Source organism: Oryzias latipes, chromosome 18 (genome assembly GCF_053564925.1).
Source record: "Oryzias latipes strain Hd-rR chromosome 18, Olatipes_Hd-rR_3.1".
Taxonomy (NCBI): Eukaryota; Metazoa; Chordata; class Actinopteri; order Beloniformes; family Adrianichthyidae; genus Oryzias; species Oryzias latipes.
Window position 1 is genome coordinate 37482265 of NC_136254.1, and position 21934 is coordinate 37504198.

Here is a 21934-nt window from a genome sequence, read left to right on the forward strand (position 1 = left end):
GCTCTAGATCTAATGAAGGTGCCTTTTGCATCTTCAGTGTATAATTTATCTATTTCATTTGGAAGTTGGGTTAAATGTGTCTTTTCATCCTCAGAAAGACACGTTTTGTGTAATAAAGACTGTATAGCTTCCATTATCGTATTTTCTTTGGCCTGTTTGTTTATTTTAAGAGTTTGACTACGTTCAATTGCTATTGATCTGACTTTAAATTTAAAGAACTCCCATTTCTGCTTAGCATTCATGTTTTTATTTCCAAATATATGTTTTGCTTCTTGTCTAATGGAATTTTCAAAATGTTCATCTTCAAGTAATTTGTTATTAAATTTCCAATGTCCTCTTTATTTGTTGTTGGCGTATGGCGTATACTTATATGGCGCTTTTCTACCTCCAAGCCCCAAAGCGCTTTACAGTAACACACACAGTCACACACACATTCACACACTCATTCACACACTGGTGGCGGCTCCGCTGCCAAACACAGGCGCCTGCCTACCACCAGAAGCAAGGTGGGGTTCAGTGTCTTGCCCAAGGACACTCATGGGCGTGCAAGGCGGGAATCGTCCCTACACTCCTATGATCATGGGTCGACCACTGCACCACGGCCGCCCCAAATATGTTAATTTGTAATTAATTTGTTGTTATTTTTGTGTTTTGAACTATTTAGTTGGATAGATATCATTTTGGGATTAGAAAAGGGGGCATAACAATGTGAAATATTAGTTATGTATTGTAGACAATTACAGGATGTTAACCATAAATCTATTCTTGATTGCAGAGTTTTACGAGTTACTCCAGGTAAACTCTTTGCTATTAGGATAGAAAAAACGCCATGTATCAATAAGGGAAAGTTTATCAATTAAGTAATCAGTCAATTTAAACAGAGTTTTGAGCTCTTACTGGAAATCTGTCCACATAATCATTGGGGGCATCGTTAAAGTCTCCCCCAATAATCAGATTTGCATCTTTATATTTATTCATAAAGGTCTGTATAATATTGTAAACTTCTGTAGCCAATTGTTTTGCTTGTGCTATTATATTGTGACCATGTATATTAAGGGTAATAAAAATGGAATTATCCAGCTTTGACACCATTACTATCCATCTACCATCTTCAGAACATTTATTTTCTAAAATATCCCAGTAAATTTGTTATTAAAACACCTGCAGAATGATGAGAGAGAAAAAATACTGATCACCCCACTGAGATCTCCAAAATGTTTCATCCGATTCTCAAGAGGGAGTTTCTGCAACAGAACAATATTTCTGCCAGCTCTTCTAAGAAAAAGAAATAATGCTTTTCTCTTGGTTGTATCACGTTGTCCCCTAACATTTAAAGAGTTAAACTTCAAATCCGTCATAGCTTGTAAAACACAGAACTTGAAAATGAGAAACTAAGAACAAATACCAATTCTATACCAACTTACCTAACTTTAGGGATAAGTTGGAAACAAAAACGTATCGAAAGTTTGACATGCCCTCCAAATTTTCTGCCTGAAGACGTACATTGTGAATTGAATGATGATGGTCCAGACCGTCTTTCATCTTTACGCTGTCCCACGCGATGCACTGTGTCAATGAGAAAACCACTTTCTGTCTTTCTTCTGGAGAAATCTGGGCAAAAACTTTTCCTCTTGTTTCCTCCGTCGTTTCATTTGTGGGTTCAGGAAGGTTGAACATCTTCAGATTCCACCTGCGACTGTAACGTTCCATCTCATCGGTCTCATCTCCAGATCTGAAAATCTGTCATTCACCTCTTGCATCCTTTTTGAGCCTCCCACCACTTCTTTGATAATAATAATAATCCACTTTATTTAAAGCGCCTTTCATGAAACCCAAGGACACTTTACAAAACAATGGTTAAAATAATCATTAAAAGCACAATTAATACAAAAGAAAAGAATCAAAAGTGAATCAGGATGGGAAGGCAGAAATAAACAGATGAGTTTTGAGTTTAGATCTGAAAGTTGGTGGAGAGTCTATGTTACGGAGATCAGGAGGGAAGTCCAGAGTTTGGGAGCAGAGCAGCTGAATGCTCTGTTTCCATGGTGACGAGTCGGGCTGGAGGAACAGAGAGCTGAACAGACGAGGAGGACCGAAGAGAACGAGAGGGGGTTTTGACATGGATGAGGTCGGAGAGATTAGGAGGGGCCAGGTTATGGAGGGCCTTAAAGGTGAACAGGAGGAGTTTGATTCTGGAGGTTCTGGTGCAGCTGGTGGAGAACCGAGGTGATGTGACTGAAGGAGGGGGTTCTGGAGACGATGCGGGCCGCTGAGTTCTGGACCCGTTTGGAGCTTATTGAGGGTTTTTGGGGGAGACCAAAGAGGAGGGAATTACAGTAATCTAGACAGGAAGTGACCAGACTGTGGACCAGGATAGAAGCAGAGGGGACAGTGAGGGAGGGGCGTAGACGATTAATGTTACGTAGATGGAAATGGGCTGACCGAGTAATGTTATTGATGTGGGACTGAAAAGATAGTGAGCTATCTAGGATGACACCCAGACTCTTCACCTGAGGGACCGCTGGATGGTTCACATGTTATACTATGCAGTGATGAAAGTCAGGCATGGAAAAAATCCCTGAACTTTTCTTTGAGCGATATGGCGGGCACAGAGCGAAATTTTGGAAAAATACGTGGTCTTAGATGCATTCTGGTGCATTCTAGCAGCTAGTTATTCACTTCTTCATCAAGAAACTAAGACTAATTAGAGCATCATGATTTGTCATTCAAACCCCTAGTTTGACTCTCCATTAAGGACTTGCTGGTCCTAAAAAAGAATTTGGAAAATTGCTCAAAGTAACACAATCCTACAATCTACGCTTTTCCTTAAAGCTGCAAAACATACAATTGCTAAAATATAGTAACATCAAAGCCCGAAATGGCAAAAAGAACACCAGTAACTATGATATTCTATGAAAATACCTCAGTTATTTATACATTATTTCTGCTTTAGAAATGACTGATGTACAACATCCACTTGCACTGTTTTCTCAAACTATAATTACATCAAAATATGGGATCTGCTTTAAACTATAATTCTATAACATAATACATCAATTCTTTAACACCAATACTAAGTAATCTGGGAAATATCAAAACAAACATACAAACTAAGCTAAACATTGTAAACATTATTTTTTAAGGGAGTGCGGGTCCAAACCATCAAATACTTATAATTAATGTCAACTATACTGAACTAAATCATGGTAATTAGGAAATACAAATAAATTAGATAAAGAAATGTATTCAAAATAAAAACTGAAACTCAAAACTAAAATTGAAATTATTTCAAAATGTGGTTTTGAGATTATTTTACACAAAAAAGTATTTGACCTACACTACCTTAAAAATCTTTTTTTTCCAGCCAAGACCACTTCAATTTGTTTTTTATCGTCTTCTCACAACTGAGGTCGTGACCACGCTCAATAATGACGATGCCCGCCATTATTTTAACACAAATTTGATCGCAAACTCTTCAGATGTGTTTGTGAAAGTTTAGCGTGGGTCCGCCAGTTTTGGTCTCTAGGGAAGCAAGTCACGCTGACCACGTGGGGCAGACAGAGCCAATCAGACCCGTCGACGCATCCGAAAGCAACTAAAACGTCCCGTCATTGGTCAATTAGGCCGGGAAGACGAGAGATGGCCACGACCATAGAGGAAGCGATCTGCGGAGAAATATAGAAAATAAAGCTAAAATTAGCTGATTTCAGACCATTTTTTAATCCGGAAAGCGATTTGTCCGTAGAGATCAGGTCTTTATTTCCCGGAAAGTACGTTCGGTTTGCTCAAAAACCCGGATTTCCGGGAATTCCCGGAAGACTTTCATCACTGACTATGACTATGAGGGAGCCTGAATTAGACTGTAATGACAATATCTGTAATATTGACCAGTCAATCTTCTTTAAACCTGCTGAGATGATCATGAACATCATTACCAACCATAATCCAGTGAAAGTTTTACATCACCTTCACTGAAGCAACTTTAAAGAGTTGACATGACCAGATGTTCCCTTTTACGTTTGATTCCATGTCAAGGTCAACAACACAAAACACTCTGTCAGTGTTAAATCTCACTTTTAGAATCTGTCTGATTGATTATATTTCAGACAAACATGTTATTTCTGGTAGTTTATGATAGAATGAACAGAAATGTAATCTAAATGAATACATTTTTACATCAAATAACAATATAGTGCTTCCAATAACTCATTGATTTCAGAGTATAGTCCATGTTCATTGATGATGGGTAACTGTGACATGATGGGTGATATTAGCACCTTATACGTCTATTCAGCTCGCTGGGCGTGTGGACCGTAAACTAGGATGTAAACGCGCACGCAGAAAGTCAGTGTCGGTTAGCGAGACCGCACTAACACAGATGTGGCTCACTGGACCGCGGTCCTGAGGGGAGACAGAAGACAAATCGATGGAAAGAGTGAGACTTGCTGCTCACTGTGTCTGCAGCGTTCCTGCAGATCTTCTCTTCAAGGGAAGCAAATCTGCACTTAATTCACGGATTGCGTGTAGAATTTCAGCGTTTGACACATGTTCTTCTTTTTTTCCTGAACACTGTTTCTTTGAAAGAGGACTTGAAACCAGAGATTCAAGCAGAACCGAACCCTCTTCATCCGTGTCCATTAACATGTTCCCTTTGGTCTTATGTCGTTAGCATGGCGTTAGCAATAGCTAGCTAGCTAGCAGTGGTTCTTCCTCAGCAGGAACTCCCAGATCAAGTAATGCAGAGTTCCTTTATTTTGGTATTATTATTATTTTAATTGAGCTCTATTACCAGCTGTCAGTCAGTGTTTCATTTGTTCTCTTGCTGTTTTTAGACAGGGTTTGGTGCGCAAACCTTTGCCGAACCCCCTATTGTGGTGTGTGTGTGTGTTTGAGAGAAGGTTGGGTTGTGGTGACGTCAGGAGCCTTCTGTGATTGGAGAGCAGGTGTGCGCACGCGCAGAGGCAGTGTATCTCCAGCAATGTTGAACTTTACTCAGTTTGTCTTCTGTCGCGGAGCTGCAGTTTGGTGAGAGCAGACAGTCAGTCAGTTCAATACGTTGATAGAGTCTGTGCCAACAACTAGTCAGTAAACCAGTCAGACAGACAGACAGCCGGTAAATCAGTCATTCAGCCCCGCCATCACATCAGCGGCGCTCCGTACGGCGGCATGAGGATCGAGTTCGCCCCGCTCAGCGTGCCTCTTCCCCGGCGGCTGCAGACCGCCGCTGTGCTGCAGTGGATCTTCTCCTTTCTGGCTCTCGGTAAGAACCCGAACCGGTGATATGCGTCCCGTCAGAACACCGGAACCTCCCGGGCTCGGGTTCGGCTGTGGACGAACTAAAGGGTCACGCGCAAAGTAGATGCTTGAAGTGCACGTGAGCAGCTGAATCCACAGTTCTGATTCTAGCGTGCGCGCGCATGCGGTGCTTCAGGGAACATTAGTGGGAGAATCCTGCTTCTGCAGGTCTGCTGGACCTCAGACCCAGATTCTGTTCCAGACCAGACCTGGATCCAGCGTCCTGAGTCCAGCAGGTTCTCCTCAGAGGTCCTCAGTTACATCTGAAGACCAGATTCCTGGACTGATCCAGACCCAACAGTCCCACCAGGACTGTCTGTCTTCTGTCAGTCCGTCTTCTACTCTCTGAGGATCACCTGGACAGGTGGGTTAATCAATCAATCAATCAATCAATCAATCAATCAATCAATCAATAGAACTATATTTATAAAGCCCTTCTCATATAAAAACATAACACACATTACTTTACATTAAAACACAACAAAATATAAAAACAAGCATGACAATTAAAATAAACTAGCAAGAAAATTAAAAAATAGGGCCCCCTCCCCGTACCTAGCCCCCCCACTCCTTTCACCCCCCCCCCCCCCCCCCTAACTGATGGGGGCAGACAATGAGAAACAGGCTGAGCACCAAAACAAGATGATAACTGGAACCTCCCTCTCTGTGAACCGCTGCATAACCAGCCAAATGCAGCATCACAGGTGAGGACCGCTCCACCACAGCTGAGTGGTGATGCAGGTTCCCATCCAGAGCCAGCGGCTGAACAGCAGCCGACCCAGAGGGGGGGTCCCGACTGAGGAAGCACCGGAAAATAAATAAATAAAAATGAGAATCAAAAAGTGAACAAATATATAAAAACAATAAGACATTGAAATAAGGTAAATTAAAATAATGCTTCAAAAATCACGTTTAAGTTAATAAAACAAGATAGAATGGATAAAAAACTAAATGAATAACTAAATAAATAATTAAAAGTAGTAACACATCAGCTAAAAGCCAGGTTAAATAGATGGGTCTTTGGCCTTTTCTTGAAAGCATTAATGCTCTCTGCGGCCCTCAGGTCCTCTGGCAGACTGTTCCACAAACGGGGGCCATAGTGCTGAAATGCAGCTTCTCCATAGGTTTTGGTTTTTACAGTCAGAGTGGTTAACAGACTAGAGCCAGAGGATCTCAGGGTCCGTCAGGGTTCATACTTCACTAAAAGATCTGATAGATAAGGAGGCGCAAGACCGTTAAGACATTTAAAAACAGTTGAAAGTATCTTAAAATCAATCCTGAAGCATACGGGGAGCCAATGCAGGGATTTTAAAGTGGGGGGATGTGACCCCCCCTCCTGGTCTTTGTAAGAACTCGTGCAGCAGAGTTCTGGAGAAGCTGAAGGTTCCTAATGTTGGATTTTGGAAGACCAGCAAGCAGGGCGTTACAGTAATCAATGTTACCCATGATGAAGCATTAGCCTCTCCATATTAGCAGCATGTATCCGATTAAGGGGCTTTAATGTCAGGTTAGTTAGAAAACGGGGAAGACGCTGACCCTCCAGTAAGCCTGACCCTCCAGTAAGCCTGACCCTCCAGTCCTAGAGTTTGACACAAGACCTAGAAGATGAAACTCTTCCATCACCGTTAACCAGCTTCTGACCTCAGTGACCCTCTTCAGGTGGACCATCATGGAGGTCAGGACTGTCCGTCTGTGGGAGGAGACTTAATGCAGGATCAGGTGTGTCAGAAACTGGAACACTGGGGTGAAGGTCGTCTGCAGATGAGATATTGCAGTCGTCTGCAGAGACGTCTGAGGTCAGGAGGACACATTTCCTCATCCAGTTTCATGACTGATGTCCCAACCAGAACCAGCAGATGAAGAACTTTCATCAGAACCGAGTTTAGCAAGTCCCTGCTCCATCGGGACCAGACCCTGCTGAGTCATGAGGCTCTGGTTCCTCTGAGAAGCTTGTTTCCATAGTGACAGCAGACTGGGAGGAGTGTGTGTGTGTGTGTGGGGGGGGGGGGGGGGGGGGGGGTTTACACCTGCAGAAGAACATGGTTCTGTCCAATCAGAGCAGCAGATTGAGTACAGAGGTTAGAACCTGCTGATGGATGGATCGATGATCTCTGACGTCAATCATTACGTCCAAAACGAAACCTGAAGTGAGACCAGAGTTTGCCCCATAATAATGAACAATTATAATAATTAAGTAACAATAACTGCATAATAATTGTGATTTATTCCAGTCTGCCATGTGAACTGTTCTTTACAGTAAAGATGATTTTCCACAGAACAGATGGATCTACAGCAGGAAGCAGCAACCTTTATGACATGAAGGACCAATTCTAATCGTTCTCTAACAACTGTGACGTCACCGACTAGAATGAACTCTGATACAAAATATAGAAACATTTCCAATAGAGATGAAATGTTATTAACAAACAGCAGGTCAAATCACTTTTTAAACATATTTTAGCAGTAACTCAAAAAAGTTCTTTCAGAACAAAATTGCACAAAAAAATCGGTCTAAGTTGAAATAGTCTTGAAACTGTTGAAATCAAAAGTCCTGCATTTGGGGTTTTTCATGCCAACAGCAAGAGGATCCATCAGAACAAAATACCATCAATATTTTAAGAACTTTACAACCATAACATGAAAACAATAAATATATTCTGGTTTATTCATCTTTAGTTCCATTATGAGGCAGGACCTGAGGAACTTCACTGCTTTATGGCATTTAGAATTCAATTTTAACTTTTTCCTTAGTTTGCTAATTACAATAAATACATTTTCCATACAATTGAACAGCATTATGCTTCATTTGTTCACCTCATTTAATTGTGGTGATCAGCTGTAGTTTTATTCAAAACTTGTTCAAACATCATATTAACATTTGTCAGAACAGAAAGTCTGAGTTTAATCCGACCTTGATTGGTTTTTACTCAATAAATTGATCTTATAACTTTCTGAATGTCAGCCGCTGTGACGCCAAAAACACGACAAACACCAGCTGTGCAGTCATACACGTGTGCAGCAGCTCATAGGTCAGCTTGGCGCTTTCCCTCTCAGCACGCCGTGCTGTGTTTCCGTCCACAGACACGCATTTCACCCCCGTCATCTCACCTGCAGCACTTTCAAAATATTCATTACTGCAACATTTTCATCTCAGCGTGACAAGCTACAGTCTTCTTCCTACGGCGCACGGTGACTTAAATCACCCGTTCATGAAGGCTGACGCAGAAAAGTGGTTGGCTTTAGGTGGGCGGGGTCACAGTAAGAGCGCTGCGTGAATGGCGGTCTAATCACGCTTTGACATGGAGAAGTCAGACAGAGCCCTTTTCACAGGCAGACACTTAACAGACATGCTGCCATCTTGGTCTTCTCAGGTGATGGAAGGAAGGAGTTCTGGTGATGATGCAGCAGCTGAATGCTGGACCAACTGAAGTTTATTCAGAGTTTTCTTAGGAAGACCAGAGAGAAGTGCATTGCAGTAGTCCAGTGTTTTTCAACCAGTGTGCCGTGGGAGATGGTCAAGTGTGCCGTGAGAAATTGCCCTCATTAACTGATCTAAAAACATTTTCCATCTCTAGGATCTCAGCTCTTTGTTCATCCAAACAGGCCCTGATAAAACACTGAGTAGTTAGGTATATAAAATGTCATAAAATACTTTTTCTTTGTGTTTATTTAATTCTATTAAAGACATTTTGATAAGAATGACGGTACCGTGATTTAGCTGCAGCTATAACTGTGTAAGGAAAAGTCCCGCCCCTTTAACCATCTCCGCCAATCATTCTTGAAGACTTAATCACACGTCATCAGTCTGACCAATCAGAAGTGCTTAAAGTCTTCACTTCTTTGTTCTTAATTCTGCTGATAAAGTCGCTCAGTTCTTACAAAAATAGCTAAAGCTCGTCTTTAGCTGGTGGTTCATCTCTTAGAAAAAAACAGCCGCAACTTCCTGCTTTTTCTGCAACAATTATCACAAAAATCCACGTGAGATTGCGCGGGGGGGGGGCCATGAACCAGACCATGAATTTCTGCTTCTTTTTTTGGATGCTGGTGTGCCGCGGGATTTTTGTCAGGGTTAAAGTGTGCGGTGGCTCAAAAAAGGTTGAAAAACTGCAGTAGTCAATGCGACAAGTGACCAGACTATGAACTAAAACAGAAGTGGAGTGGACGGTGAGGGAGGAGCGGAGACGATTAATATTGCGTAGATGAACATATGCAGACCGCGTTATGTTATTGATGTGAGACTGAAAGGATAATGCACTGATGACACCCAGACTCTTTACCTGAGGGGAGGGGAAAACTGGAGAAGAATCAATGGAAACTTTGGAAAGGGTGGATTTGGAACCAACAAGGAGTACTTCAGTTTATCACTGTTGATGAGGTGAACCAGGTTTTTATTTCAGACAGACAGGTGGAAGAGAAGAGTTGTGTTTACTGGACAGACAGAGCTTAATGTCATCCACAAAACAATAAATATCAATGTTGAATTTACGGAATATATTCCCAAGGGGTAGTAGGTAGGTTATGAAAAGGAGGGGACAGAGAACAGAACCTTGAGGAACACCAGAGAAAATGAGAGAGGGTTGAGATTTAAAAGAATTCAGTTGGATAAACTGAGTGCAGCTTGTGAAATATGAGTGAATCCAGTGGAGGGGGGTGGACTCGATACAGAGAGCTAAAAGTCTGTGGAGGAGGATGGAGTGAGATATGGTGTCAGATACTGCTCAACTCAAGGATGATGAGGATGGAGATGAGTCCAGAATCAGCTGCTAGGAGAAGGTCATTAGTGATTTTATTAGGACAGTTTCAGTGCTATGAAGGGAACGAAAACCAGATTTAAAGCGTTCAAAGAGATCATTTTGATTGAGATGATGGTAACGTTGGGAGGCGACTGTTTTTTAGAGAATTTTGGAGATGAAGGGGAGGTTAGAAATAGAACGGAGATTATGAAAGGAATTTTTTTATTATGCGTTTGTCAGCAGTGGCCTGAGGAGTGAGGGAACGATACCGGATGTCAATGAGGAGTGGATGATAGCAGAGATGAATGGGAGAAGAGAAGGAAGGCCGGATTTAAGCTGGGATGCTGGGAGTGGATCAAGCAGACATGTCGATGGTTTGGATTTATGAGTGAGGCAGGAAATTTCACTGGGATCGGGGAGCTGAAAGGAAGAAAATATATGAGAAATACATAAAAAAAAGAGTCCAAGGATGGGAGTAGAGGTGGAGGAGTGGAGATGCTGATGAATATCATGAATTTCCTGGTCAAAGAATGACTGAAGAGAATTACAGTTGTCAACTGAATAGAAATGAGGAGGAAAACTGTCACTGGGTTGAAAGATGTTATTCATCGGGGAAAAACAATTTTAGAATTTCCCTTATTTGCCTCATTAAGTTCAGTGAAGTAATTATTTTTAGTGTTAGAAACCAAGTCCTTGATTGTAGAATATGATCTTTGTAAATTTCCTTTGAATGGGAGAGCCAGTGCTCCTGCAAAGCCGTTCTAACATTTGGCTTTCATTTTGTGGAGGTCTGGAGTGAACCAAGAAGACTTAGTAAAGGAGACAGACCTTTGACAGGAGCAACATTGTTAAGAGCATCTAAAAGGCTGTTATTATAAAAAGTAACCAGTTCATCAGAGTTGGAAGAATTGGAGAGGGGAATGCGTTCTAAGTGAGAGGAAAAAATATCCACATTTACATTCTTAATGTTTCTGAAGGAGATGAGGTGAGTGGGTTTAATCCAGTTCTTCTCAATTATTTTTTGCCAGGCCCCCCCAGGAAAAAAAAAAGTTTTGCGCCCCCCCCTAACCCCCCACCATAACCCCCCCACCCCACACACACACTCGTGAGGTGACAATATATTAAGTTAGTATCTATACAAATTGTGTAAGTATACCTAAAATTGTATCTTTTAACATTAACAATAGATAACATCAAAATAAATCCACTTTCAACAAATATTAACTTTATTTAACCACAGAAACTGTTCTAGTCTAAAACAGAAAAGAAGCTGAAAGTCCCTGAAATAAAATAATCTGTCATTCCTTATTTAAACTAGAAACATTTTGACCAACTGAACCATTTGATGCTGAAAAAAATAATTCAATCAATAAATAATATTAAATCTAAATTGATCTGAAACATGAACACAGCAGCACCAATATATTTAACGTTTTTAGTCTGAAGAAATAGATAAAAAACATTGTTCTGATTTTTTTCTAAATGATGGATTGTTTATGTCTGATCTCATAAAGTGCAGCTGTTTTCCTGCATTACCTGCTGTCTTTATGTCTGTCTGACACCAACTAAACCACAGGCAGACAGAAAACATTATTGGAAAATAAAGACGTCATCGAAATGTCTACAATGGTTCATAAAGAATGACATTATTAGCATGAGCTGAGGAATTTAAAGGCAGCGGTGATCCTGGTGTTGGGCAACAGGCAGCGCCCCTCCGTGTGCCCCGTTTCACCTGGCAGTCAGAGCCCACACCACCCCTCCCCTTTCCTTCTCACACACGCACACGCGTGTGTCAGTAGACAGCAGCAGCTGCAGGGACGGGGATTCAAAGGTTTCAGGCTGTTACAAACTCTGTGATACAGAACAGACAATAGTACCAAAGAGGATTAGGGCCATGGACAAAGAAAAAAAAAGCGCATAGAAAATTCTGACTTTAATCTCAGAATTCTGACTTTAAACTCAGAATTCTGACTTTAAACTCAGAATTCTGACTTTAATCTCAGAATTCTGACTTTAAACTCAGAATTCTGACTTTAATCTCAGAATTCTGACTTTAAACTCAGAATTCTGACTTTAATCTCAGAATTCTGACTTTAAACTCAGAATTCTGACTTTAATCTAAGAATTCTGACTTTAATCTCAGAATTCTGACTTTAATCTCAGAACTACGGAGGCCTGTGAGCTACTTCCTTCAGTTAGGTTTAGCAGCACTGTGGAGTCAGACATGCTGAGTGGAACTAACGAAAATGTCCTCTTTAAGTTTCTCGTTGCGTGCTGAAGTTTACCAGGAGGCCAGTGTGTTAACAGAAGGTGAGTAAAAAGAGATTAATTTAGAATTGTTTAATGAAACGGCGACAGACTATGCTAGCATTTTGTAACTGTAAAACGTCTTTTAAAACTACGTATGCTGTTATCGACATCTGTGACAGTCTCATGGACGGAGTTTCAAGTTGTGCATTTCTGCACACTGCAGTTGTTTGCATTCACCTACCTTTTTGACTTTTTTACATTTTGACTTTATTACAATATTTAGCTCTCATGCCTCCCTCCACGTCATTTTATATCTTTTTTATCGTCTTATTAGCCGACATGCAGAAAGATGGAACTCCACATGCCAAGACTTAATTTGGAGAAAAAGAAGATGGTTATTTTCTTATATTTTTACTGTGACATCAAGTAAAACTCATACTTTTTTTTAAAATTATTATTATTAATTAATTTTTCTTTTGTGCAGATTGACCGTGATGTCATCGCTTTGGAGGATGATGCAGCTCTGGGACAGACACAACACACACAATCACCATTCACACACTTTACATTAATCAACTATAATGCTTTTTGGACTGATGGAAGAAGCTGCCAGAAGGTCATGTATGCAGGAGAACATGCTAACTCCACACAGGACGCTTTTGGGATTTGAAGCCCTCTTGCTATGAGGCACGCCTGCTGACCAGTACGTCATTGTGCAGCTGAGAGAAGTTTATTTTGAAAATAAGACCATTCTAAGTTGGAAGCAGTTATTAGAAACAACATTAATTTGAGTTTATTGTTTCAATCATGGTCAATTGGAACATACTTCCTTCAACACAGGAACAGCACATATATAAAGAAACAAAAATAAGTCACAATCTAAGTATACATCCTTGTATCTTACTTTTCATTATACAAACTAAACAGTTAATGCTTGAAATGGGAAGAGAAAAAGCAAATTTATTTAACACTTTTCCTATTATAATATGCATAACTTAATGAAAAATTGTTGCTATGTAATAAATTATAAACTGTAATGTTTCTATAAAAATGTATGAATAAAGGTCTTTCTTCTGAAATGTTTTTGTATGAATTTATAGGAACCATAACACCTTTTTTACCACGTGTGAGTTAAACAGGAGTTGCCAACATTATTTACAAGGTCAGAACAAACACATGTAATGCAAGTGGCTGAATATTTCAAAAGGAAACAAATAAATCATATAATGGAAATACAGTTGATTTAATACTTTTGATCTTAGGTTACTATTATTTGATGCATCTGTTATGGAAATACTGAAAATTAAAAGTAAATAATAAAATGAGAAAAAATGTGTTTAGTTATACATATTTCTTTAAATTTCACAGAAGAAATAAGAGGCCGGGATAGGCTCCAGCAGCCCCGTGATCCCAAAAGGGACAAAATGGGTTCAGAAAATGAATCAGAAATAAATTCAAATTAAAAGGAAAAGGTATGTCAGTTATCTGCAGGTATTCTCAGATATGTACTATCGCACATATAAATAAGAAAAAACGACAAAACAGTTAAATTACTTTGTTACCATAGCTCCATTAAAAACGACAGATAAATAAATAAATGTGCTTAAAAATAATAACAAGAACAAGTTTCCAGTGTCTAATGTAGAGTCTAGCATCTGATGGGAAGTAATCTCAGCAAAAGAACTTCTTTCTGCAATGACATGTTGCAGACTCCACAGGAAGGGATGTGAAGTGTCATTTCGGGATCCTCCACAGCAATGACATCACTGTCATTCTGCACAAAAGAAAAACATATTAGTTATAAAAGAAATGAGTTTTATTTGATGTCACAGGGAACATATAGGAAAAAAAACAAGTCCAGTAGTATTTTCAGAAGCATAAATAAAAAAGTGATAAATGGAGCTTTTTTTTTTCTTGCTGTGTGCAAACATTTGACATAAATGTACTTGTTGGCCATTTATATGGCCACTAAAACTGGACAAATGTGGTTAATCAGATGAATCCGAACGGACTATGAAAATGCAGCTGAGAGAAAATAGTAGACTACAGAAGAGTCAATCATCAGATTCTGCAGAACTACGTACATAATGACGTAACGATCAAGCTTCCCGGTGTTTAAAAACCCCCCGCCCAATAAAAATAAAATAAAAAAAGCCCGCCCTGTAAAAAAAATAGTAAACTGTACCCTGTGAAGTTTGCAGCGGTGCCGATAGCTTAATGTGGGTGCTAATGTGCTAAATAGTAAACACATTGCTACGGTTCAACGAAGAAGAAACGGCGGTTGCCGTGGATACGCAACGCTACTCTGAGGTGTCACGTGACTTCCACCACCTGAACTTTATTTAAACTTGTGCAGATACAGAATAACAAAAACTATAATATTGTATTAAGTGTTATGAAAGGGTATGATTCTGTGACGGGGGACCGTCGTTTGCAGAGTGTTTGTTTAACAATGAGATAATAAAACGAGAGAACGTGTCTGTCACGTGAAGAGAAGGCTGAAAACCGAACGTTAAAGTTATTGTGTTGGACATGTAAACTAAAAGATCAGTGGGCATGCTGCATAGTAAAACACGACAATCTGTTAGACATACGCAGAGAGTATTTTCTGAAGGGTATAAAAAACGAAATTATAAGGTAGTTGTTGATATAAACGGGCACGACAATGGGTGCTATCACAAAGCATTTTTTGCACCAGGTATGTAAAGCCCTGCATGACCGATGCAAAATGCTAGCATAGCCTGCTGCCCGTTCATACAAGATTCAGTTTAAAACGATTTCTTTTTACTTACCCTCTGTTCTTCCATTAGCGAAATGACCTCCTCTGGTCAACCCTCAGCGTGCAAAAAGACACGTACAGACGTCAATTTTGTTGGTACTCCGGCAGCTCCTTGGACTCTGCAGTGCTGAAGAATGTGGCTCACATGCGACTGTAGCGCACTATTCTGACTTTAAAGTCAGAATTCTGAGAATAAAGTCAGAATTCTGAGATTAAAGTCAGAATTCTGAGAATAAAGTCAGAATTCTGAGATTAAAGTCAGAATTCTGAGATTAAAGTCAGAATTCTGAGTTTAAAGTCAGAATTCTGAGAATAAAGTCAGAATTCTGAGATTAAAGTCAGAATTCTGAGAATAAAGTCAAAATTCTTAGATTAAAGTAAGAATTCTGAGATTAAAGTCAGAATTCTGAGTTTAAAGTCAGAATTCTGAGAATAAAGTCAGAATTCTGAGATTAAAGTCAGAATTCTGAGATTAAAGTCAGAATTTTGACTTTAAAGTCAGAATTCTGAGATTAAAGTCAGAATTCTGAGATTAAAGTCAGAATTTTGACTTTAAAGTCAGAATTGTCTATGACCTTTTTTTTTATTTCTCCATGGCCCTAATCCTCTTCCGTACAATAGGAACCCAATAGTGGACCAGATATTTTTCTGGGGGGCCTGAACTAGAACATCAATGGGGACCTTTCTGTGTGGAGTTAGCATGTTCTCCCTGTGTATGCGTGGGTTCTCTCCGGGTTCTCCGGCTTCCTCCCGCTGTTCAAAAGCATGCTTCATAGGTTCATTGGTCAATCTAAATCGTCCCTAGGTGTGAGTGAGAGAGTGAATGGGTGTGTGATTGAGGACATTCTACCCTGAGACAGACTGGCAACCTGTCCAGGTTGTCCCCTGCCTTCACTCACAAGTGCCCGGGATAGGCTCCAGCAGCCCCGTGACCCCGAAAGGGAAAAAACGGAATAGAAAATGAATGAAATTTAGCCTTTAACACCTTGTTGAATCAGATCCACGTGTTACTAGTTGTGTGTGGTGTTCCAACCACTGAAAATTTGTGTTCATTCTGGTCTAGGTTCTGTTTGAGTGACTGACTTTGGGCCAGAGTAGAGAAATATAGCAAATTTGCAGGAAGATCCAGTCAGTCAGTCTGACACTGAACACTCACACCTTTCTGAAGATAAGGAAGAAAATCTCCACATCTGGAGCTTAGGTTGTCTCTTTTTGTGTTCAAAATCTTTTTATTTGACTTTCCTTGGACATAAAGACACACATAGTGCAAAGTCACAATAGCAAACAGCAGGACTTGACAGAACTAAAACTAATAAAAATAAAAAATAGGAATAAAAATGTAAGAAAATTAAAAATACAGCCAACAGCACCAAAACAAAAACATGAAACAACCCTTACCCTCGCCCTCCCATTCTGACACTGCCAGCTCTTTCTGGCTGCACACTGGCAGTTTGAAGCCGGTCTATGTTGGACACGGTAATGCACCCTGGTTTGGCTCGTTCCCAAATCTTCTGAAATGTCTCCAGAAAAGGGCCCCACATCTCTTAAAAGTTCCGGTAATGCTTTCTTTTACAGTACAGTACTTACAGTGTACTTAAGTGGTATTTACATGGTACTTATAGTGTAACTACTGGGTACTTTCAGGGTACTTACATGGTACTTTTTATGGAATTTACCGGGTACTTAAAGTGTGTTTACATGGTACTTTCTATGGGACTTTACTGGGTACTTACATGGTACTTTTTGTGTCTACTCTGTACTTACATGGTACTTACTGTATATTTATATGGTACTATTATGTTCATACCTATGTGGTACATACTGGGTATTTATAATATTCTTACTGGGTATTTACATGTTGTGCAAAGGTGTCTTTTATGGTACTTACCACATGTAAGAACAAGGTAATACAAATAAAGTACCTTGACCTTTAGGTCTGCACTCCCTGCATGTTTCATGGTATTTACCACCAATTTACCACAGAAACTACCCCTTAAGTACACTGAAACTGTAACTGTAAAAGAAAGTCAGCCCTATTTCCACTCAACTACATGGTACTTTCATTACTAAATACCGGGTATGTTCACTTGAATAGTACTTGGTACTTACCCCTTAAGTACACTGAAACTGTAACTGTAAAAGAAAGTCAGCCCTATTTCCACTCTATTACATGGTACTTTCAGTAGTAAATGCTGGGTATGTACACGTATTACCTTCCCGTACAGTGTACATGAACACACTTGGTCTTCTGACCTCATCACATGAGACAATGCTAACCTGTTGGTAAGGGTAAAGTAACTACATTGTAAAAAACCAAGTCCTTGATTGTAGAATAGGATCTTTGTAAATTTCCTTTGAATGGGAGAGCCAGTTCTTCTGCAAAGCCGTTCTAACTAACATTTGGCTTTCATTTTGTGGAGGTCTGGAGTGAACCAAGGAGAAGATTTAGTAAAGGAGACAGACCTTTGACAGGAGCAACATTGTTAAGAGCATCTAAAAGGCTGTTATTATAAAAAGTAACCAGTTCATCAGAGTTGGAAGAGTTGGAGAGGGGAATGCGTTCTAAGTGAGAGGAAAACATCTCCACATTTACATTCTTAATGTTTCTGAAGGAGATGAGGTGAGTGGGTTTAATCCAGTTCTTCTCAATTATTTTTTGCCAGGCCCCCCCAGGAAAAAAAAAAGTTTTGCGCCCCCCTAACCCCCCACCATAACCCCCCCACCCCACACACACACTCGTGAGGTGACAATATATTAGGTTAGTATCTATACAAATTGTGTAAGTATACCTAAAATTGTATCTTTTAACATTAACAATAGATAACATCAAAATAAATCCACTTTCAACAAATATTAACTTTATTTAACCACAGAAACTGTTCTAGTCTAAAACAGAAAAGAAGCTGAAAGTCCCTGAAATAAAATAATCTGTCATTCCTTATTTAAACTAGAAACATTTTGACCAACTGAACCATTTGATGCTGAAAAAAATAATTCAATCAATAAATAATATTAAATCTAAATAGATCTGAAACATGAACACAGCAGCACCAATATATTTAACGTTTTTAGTCTGAAGAAATAGATAAAAAACATTGTTCTGATTTTTTTCTAAATGATGGATTGTTTATGTCTGATCTCATAAAGTGCAGCTGTTTTCCTGCATTACCTGCTGTCTTTATGTCTGTCTGACACCAACTAAACCACAGGCAGACAGAAAACATTATTGGAAAATAAAGACGTCATCGAAATGTCTACAATGGTTCATAAAGAATGACATTATTAGCATGAGCTGAGGAATTTAAAGGCAGCGGTGATCCTGGTGTTGGGCAACAGGCAGCGCCCCTCCGTGTGCCCCGTTTCACCTGGCAGTCAGAGCCCACACCACCCCTCCCCTTTCCTTCTCACACACGCACACGCGTGTGTCAGTAGACAGCAGCAGCTGCAGGGACGGGGATTCAAAGGTTTCAGGCTGTTACAAACTCTGTGATACAGAACAGACAATAGTACCAAAGAGGATTAGGGCCATGGACAAAGAAAAAAAAAGCGCATAGAAAATTCTGACTTTAATCTCAGAATTCTGACTTTAAACTCAGAATTCTGACTTTAATCTCAGAATTCTGACTTTAAACTCAGAATTCTGACTTTAATCTCAGAATTCTGACTTTAAACTCAGAATTCTGACTTTAATCTCAGAATTCTGACTTTAAACTCAGAATTCTGACTTTAATCTAAGAATTCTGACTTTAATCTCAGAATTCTGACTTTAATCTCAGAACTACGGAGGCCTGTGAGCTACTTCCTTCAGTTAGGTTTAGCAGCACTGTGGAGTCAGACATGCTGAGTGGAACTAACGAAAATGTCCTCTTTAAGTTTCTCGTTGCGTGCTGAAGTTTACCAGGAGGCCAGTGTGTTAACAGAAGGTGAGTAAAAAGAGATTAATTTAGAATTGTTTAATGAAACGGCGACAGACTATGCTAGCATTTTGTAACTGTAAAACGTCTTTTAAAACTACGTATGCTGTTATCGACATCTGTGACAGTCTCATGGACGGAGTTTCAAGTTGTGCATTTCTGCACACTGCAGTTGTTTGCATTCACCTACCTTTTTGACTTTTTTACATTTTGACTTTATTACAATATTTAGCTCTCATGCCTCCCTCCACGTCATTTTATATCTTTTTTATCGTCTTATTAGCCGACATGCAGAAAGATGGAACTCCACATGCCAAGACTTAATTTGGAGAAAAAGAAGATGGTTATTTTCTTATATTTTTACTGTGACATCAAGTAAAACTCATACTTTTTTTTAAAATTATTATTATTAATTAATTTTTCTTTTGTGCAGATTGACCGTGATGTCATCGCTTTGGAGGATGATGCAGCTCTGGGACAGACACAACACACACAATCACCATTCACACACTTTACATTAATCAACTATAATGCTTTTTGGACTGATGGAAGAAGCTGCCAGAAGGTCATGTATGCAGGAGAACATGCTAACTCCACACAGGACGCTTTTGGGATTTGAAGCCCTCTTGCTATGAGGCACGCCTGCTGACCAGTACGTCATTGTGCAGCTGAGAGAAGTTTATTTTGAAAATAAGACCATTCTAAGTTGGAAGCAGTTATTAGAAACAACATTAATTTGAGTTTATTGTTTCAATCATGGTCAATTGGAACATACTTCCTTCAACACAGGAACAGCACATATATAAAGAAACAAAAATAAGTCACAATCTAAGTATACATCCTTGTATCTTACTTTTCATTATACAAACTAAACAGTTAATGCTTGAAATGGGAAGAGAAAAAGCAAATTTATTTAACACTTTTCCTATTATAATATGCATAACTTAATGAAAAATTGTTGCTATGTAATAAATTATAAACTGTAATGTTTCTATAAAAATGTATGAATAAAGGTCTTTCTTCTGAAATGTTTTTGTATGAATTTATAGGAACCATAACACCTTTTTTACCACGTGTGAGTTAAACAGGAGTTGCCAACATTATTTACAAGGTCAGAACAAACACATGTAATGCAAGTGGCTGAATATTTCAAAAGGAAACAAATAAATCATATAATGGAAATTCAGTTTATTTAATACTTTTGATCTTAGGTTACTATTATTTGATGCATCTGTTATGGAAATACTGAAAATTAAAAGTAAATAATAAAATGAGAAAAAATGTGTTTAGTTATACATATTTCTTTAAATTTCACAGAAGAAATAAGAGGCCGGGATAGGCTCCAGCAGCCCCGTGATCCCAAAAGGGACAAAATGGGTTCAGAAAATGAATCAGAAATAAATTCAAATTAAAAGGAAAAGGTATGTCAGTTATCTGCAGGTATTCTCAGATATGTACTATCGCACATATAAATAAGAAAAAACGACAAAACAGTTAAATTACTTTGTTACCATAGCTCCATTAAAAACGACAGATAAATAAATAAATGTGCTTAAAAATAATAACAAGAACAAGTTTCCAGTGTCTAATGTAGAGTCTAGCATCTGATGGGAAGTAATCTCAGCAAAAGAACTTCTTTCTGCAATGACATGTTGCAGACTCCACAGGAAGGGATGTGAAGTGTCATTTCGGGATCCTCCACAGCAATGACATCACTGTCATTCTGCACAAAAGAAAAACATATTAGTTATAAAAGAAATGAGTTTTATTTGATGTCACAGGGAACATATAGGAAAAAAAACAAGTCCAGTAGTATTTTCAGAAGCATAAATAAAAAAGTGATAAATGGAGCTTTTTTTTTCTTGCTGTGTGCAAACATTTGACATAAATGTACTTGTTGGCCATTTATATGGCCACTAAAACTGGACAAATGTGGTTAATCAGATGAATCCGAACGGACTATGAAAATGCAGCTGAGAGAAAATAGTAGACTACAGAAGAGTCAATCATCAGATTCTGCAGAACTACGTACATAATGACGTAACGATCAAGCTTCCCGGTGTTTAAAAACCCCCCGCCCAATAAAAATAAAATAAAAAAAGCCCGCCCTGTAAAAAAAATAGTAAACTGTACCCTGTGAAGTTTGCAGCGGTGCCGATAGCTTAATGTGGGTGCTAATGTGCTAAATAGTAAACACATTGCTACGGTTCAACGAAGAAGAAACGGCGGTTGCCGTGGATACGCAACGCTACTCTGAGGTGTCACGTGACTTCCACCACCTGAACTTTATTTAAACTTGTGCAGATACAGAATAACAAAAACTATAATATTGTATTAAGTGTTATGAAAGGGTATGATTCTGTGACGGGGGACCGTCGTTTGCAGAGTGTTTGTTTAACAATGAGATAATAAAACGAGAGAACGTGTCTGTCACGTGAAGAGAAGGCTGAAAACCGAACGTTAAAGTTATTGTGTTGGACATGTAAACTAAAAGATCAGTGGGCATGCTGCATAGTAAAACACGACAATCTGTTAGACATACGCAGAGAGTATTTTCTGAAGGGTATAAAAAACGAAATTATAAGGTAGTTGTTGATATAAACGGGCACGACAATGGGTGCTATCACAAAGCATTTTTTGCACCAGGTATGTAAAGCCCTGCATGACCGATGCAAAATGCTAGCATAGCCTGCTGCCCGTTCATACAAGATTCAGTTTAAAACGATTTCTTTTTACTTACCCTCTGTTCTTCCATTAGCGAAATGACCTCCTCTGGTCAACCCTCAGCGTGCAAAAAGACACGTACAGACGTCAATTTTGTTGGTACTCCGGCAGCTCCTTGGACTCTGCAGTGCTGAAGAATGTGGCTCACATGCGACTGTAGCGCACTATTCTGACTTTAAAGTCAGAATTCTGAGAATAAAGTCAGAATTCTGAGATTAAAGTCAGAATTCTGAGATTAA

At 39.3% G+C, this 21934-nt stretch overlaps 1 protein-coding gene and 1 long non-coding RNA gene across 5 annotated transcripts in view; both read left to right on the forward strand.

Moving 5' to 3' along the window:
- The first annotated feature begins 4897 nt into the window (after nt 1-4897).
- Nucleotides 4898-21934, forward strand: part of mogat3a (monoacylglycerol O-acyltransferase 3a) — a 52171-nt gene continuing 35134 nt past the window's right edge. Inside the window, exon 1 of one of the 2 annotated variants that reach the window (XM_078936930.1) lies at nt 4898-5260. In XM_078936930.1, coding sequence (XP_078793056.1) covers nt 5167-5260 — 94 coding nt within the window. In that variant the 5' untranslated portion in view covers nt 4898-5166. The remainder of the gene's footprint in view (nt 5261-21934) is intronic. The other variant, XM_078936928.1, reaches the window with a different exon arrangement.
- Nucleotides 11140-19999, forward strand: LOC144987478 (uncharacterized). Of its 3 annotated transcripts, none has more exons than XR_013651368.1 (4): nt 11140-12672; nt 12763-18980; nt 19255-19314; nt 19405-19999. It is a non-coding gene; the product is annotated as an uncharacterized LOC144987478 (long non-coding RNA). The 3 variants fall into 3 exon arrangements; XR_013651369.1 differs by having other exon boundaries at nt 11140-12338; nt 12613-12672; nt 12763-19314; XR_013651367.1 differs by having other exon boundaries at nt 12763-19314.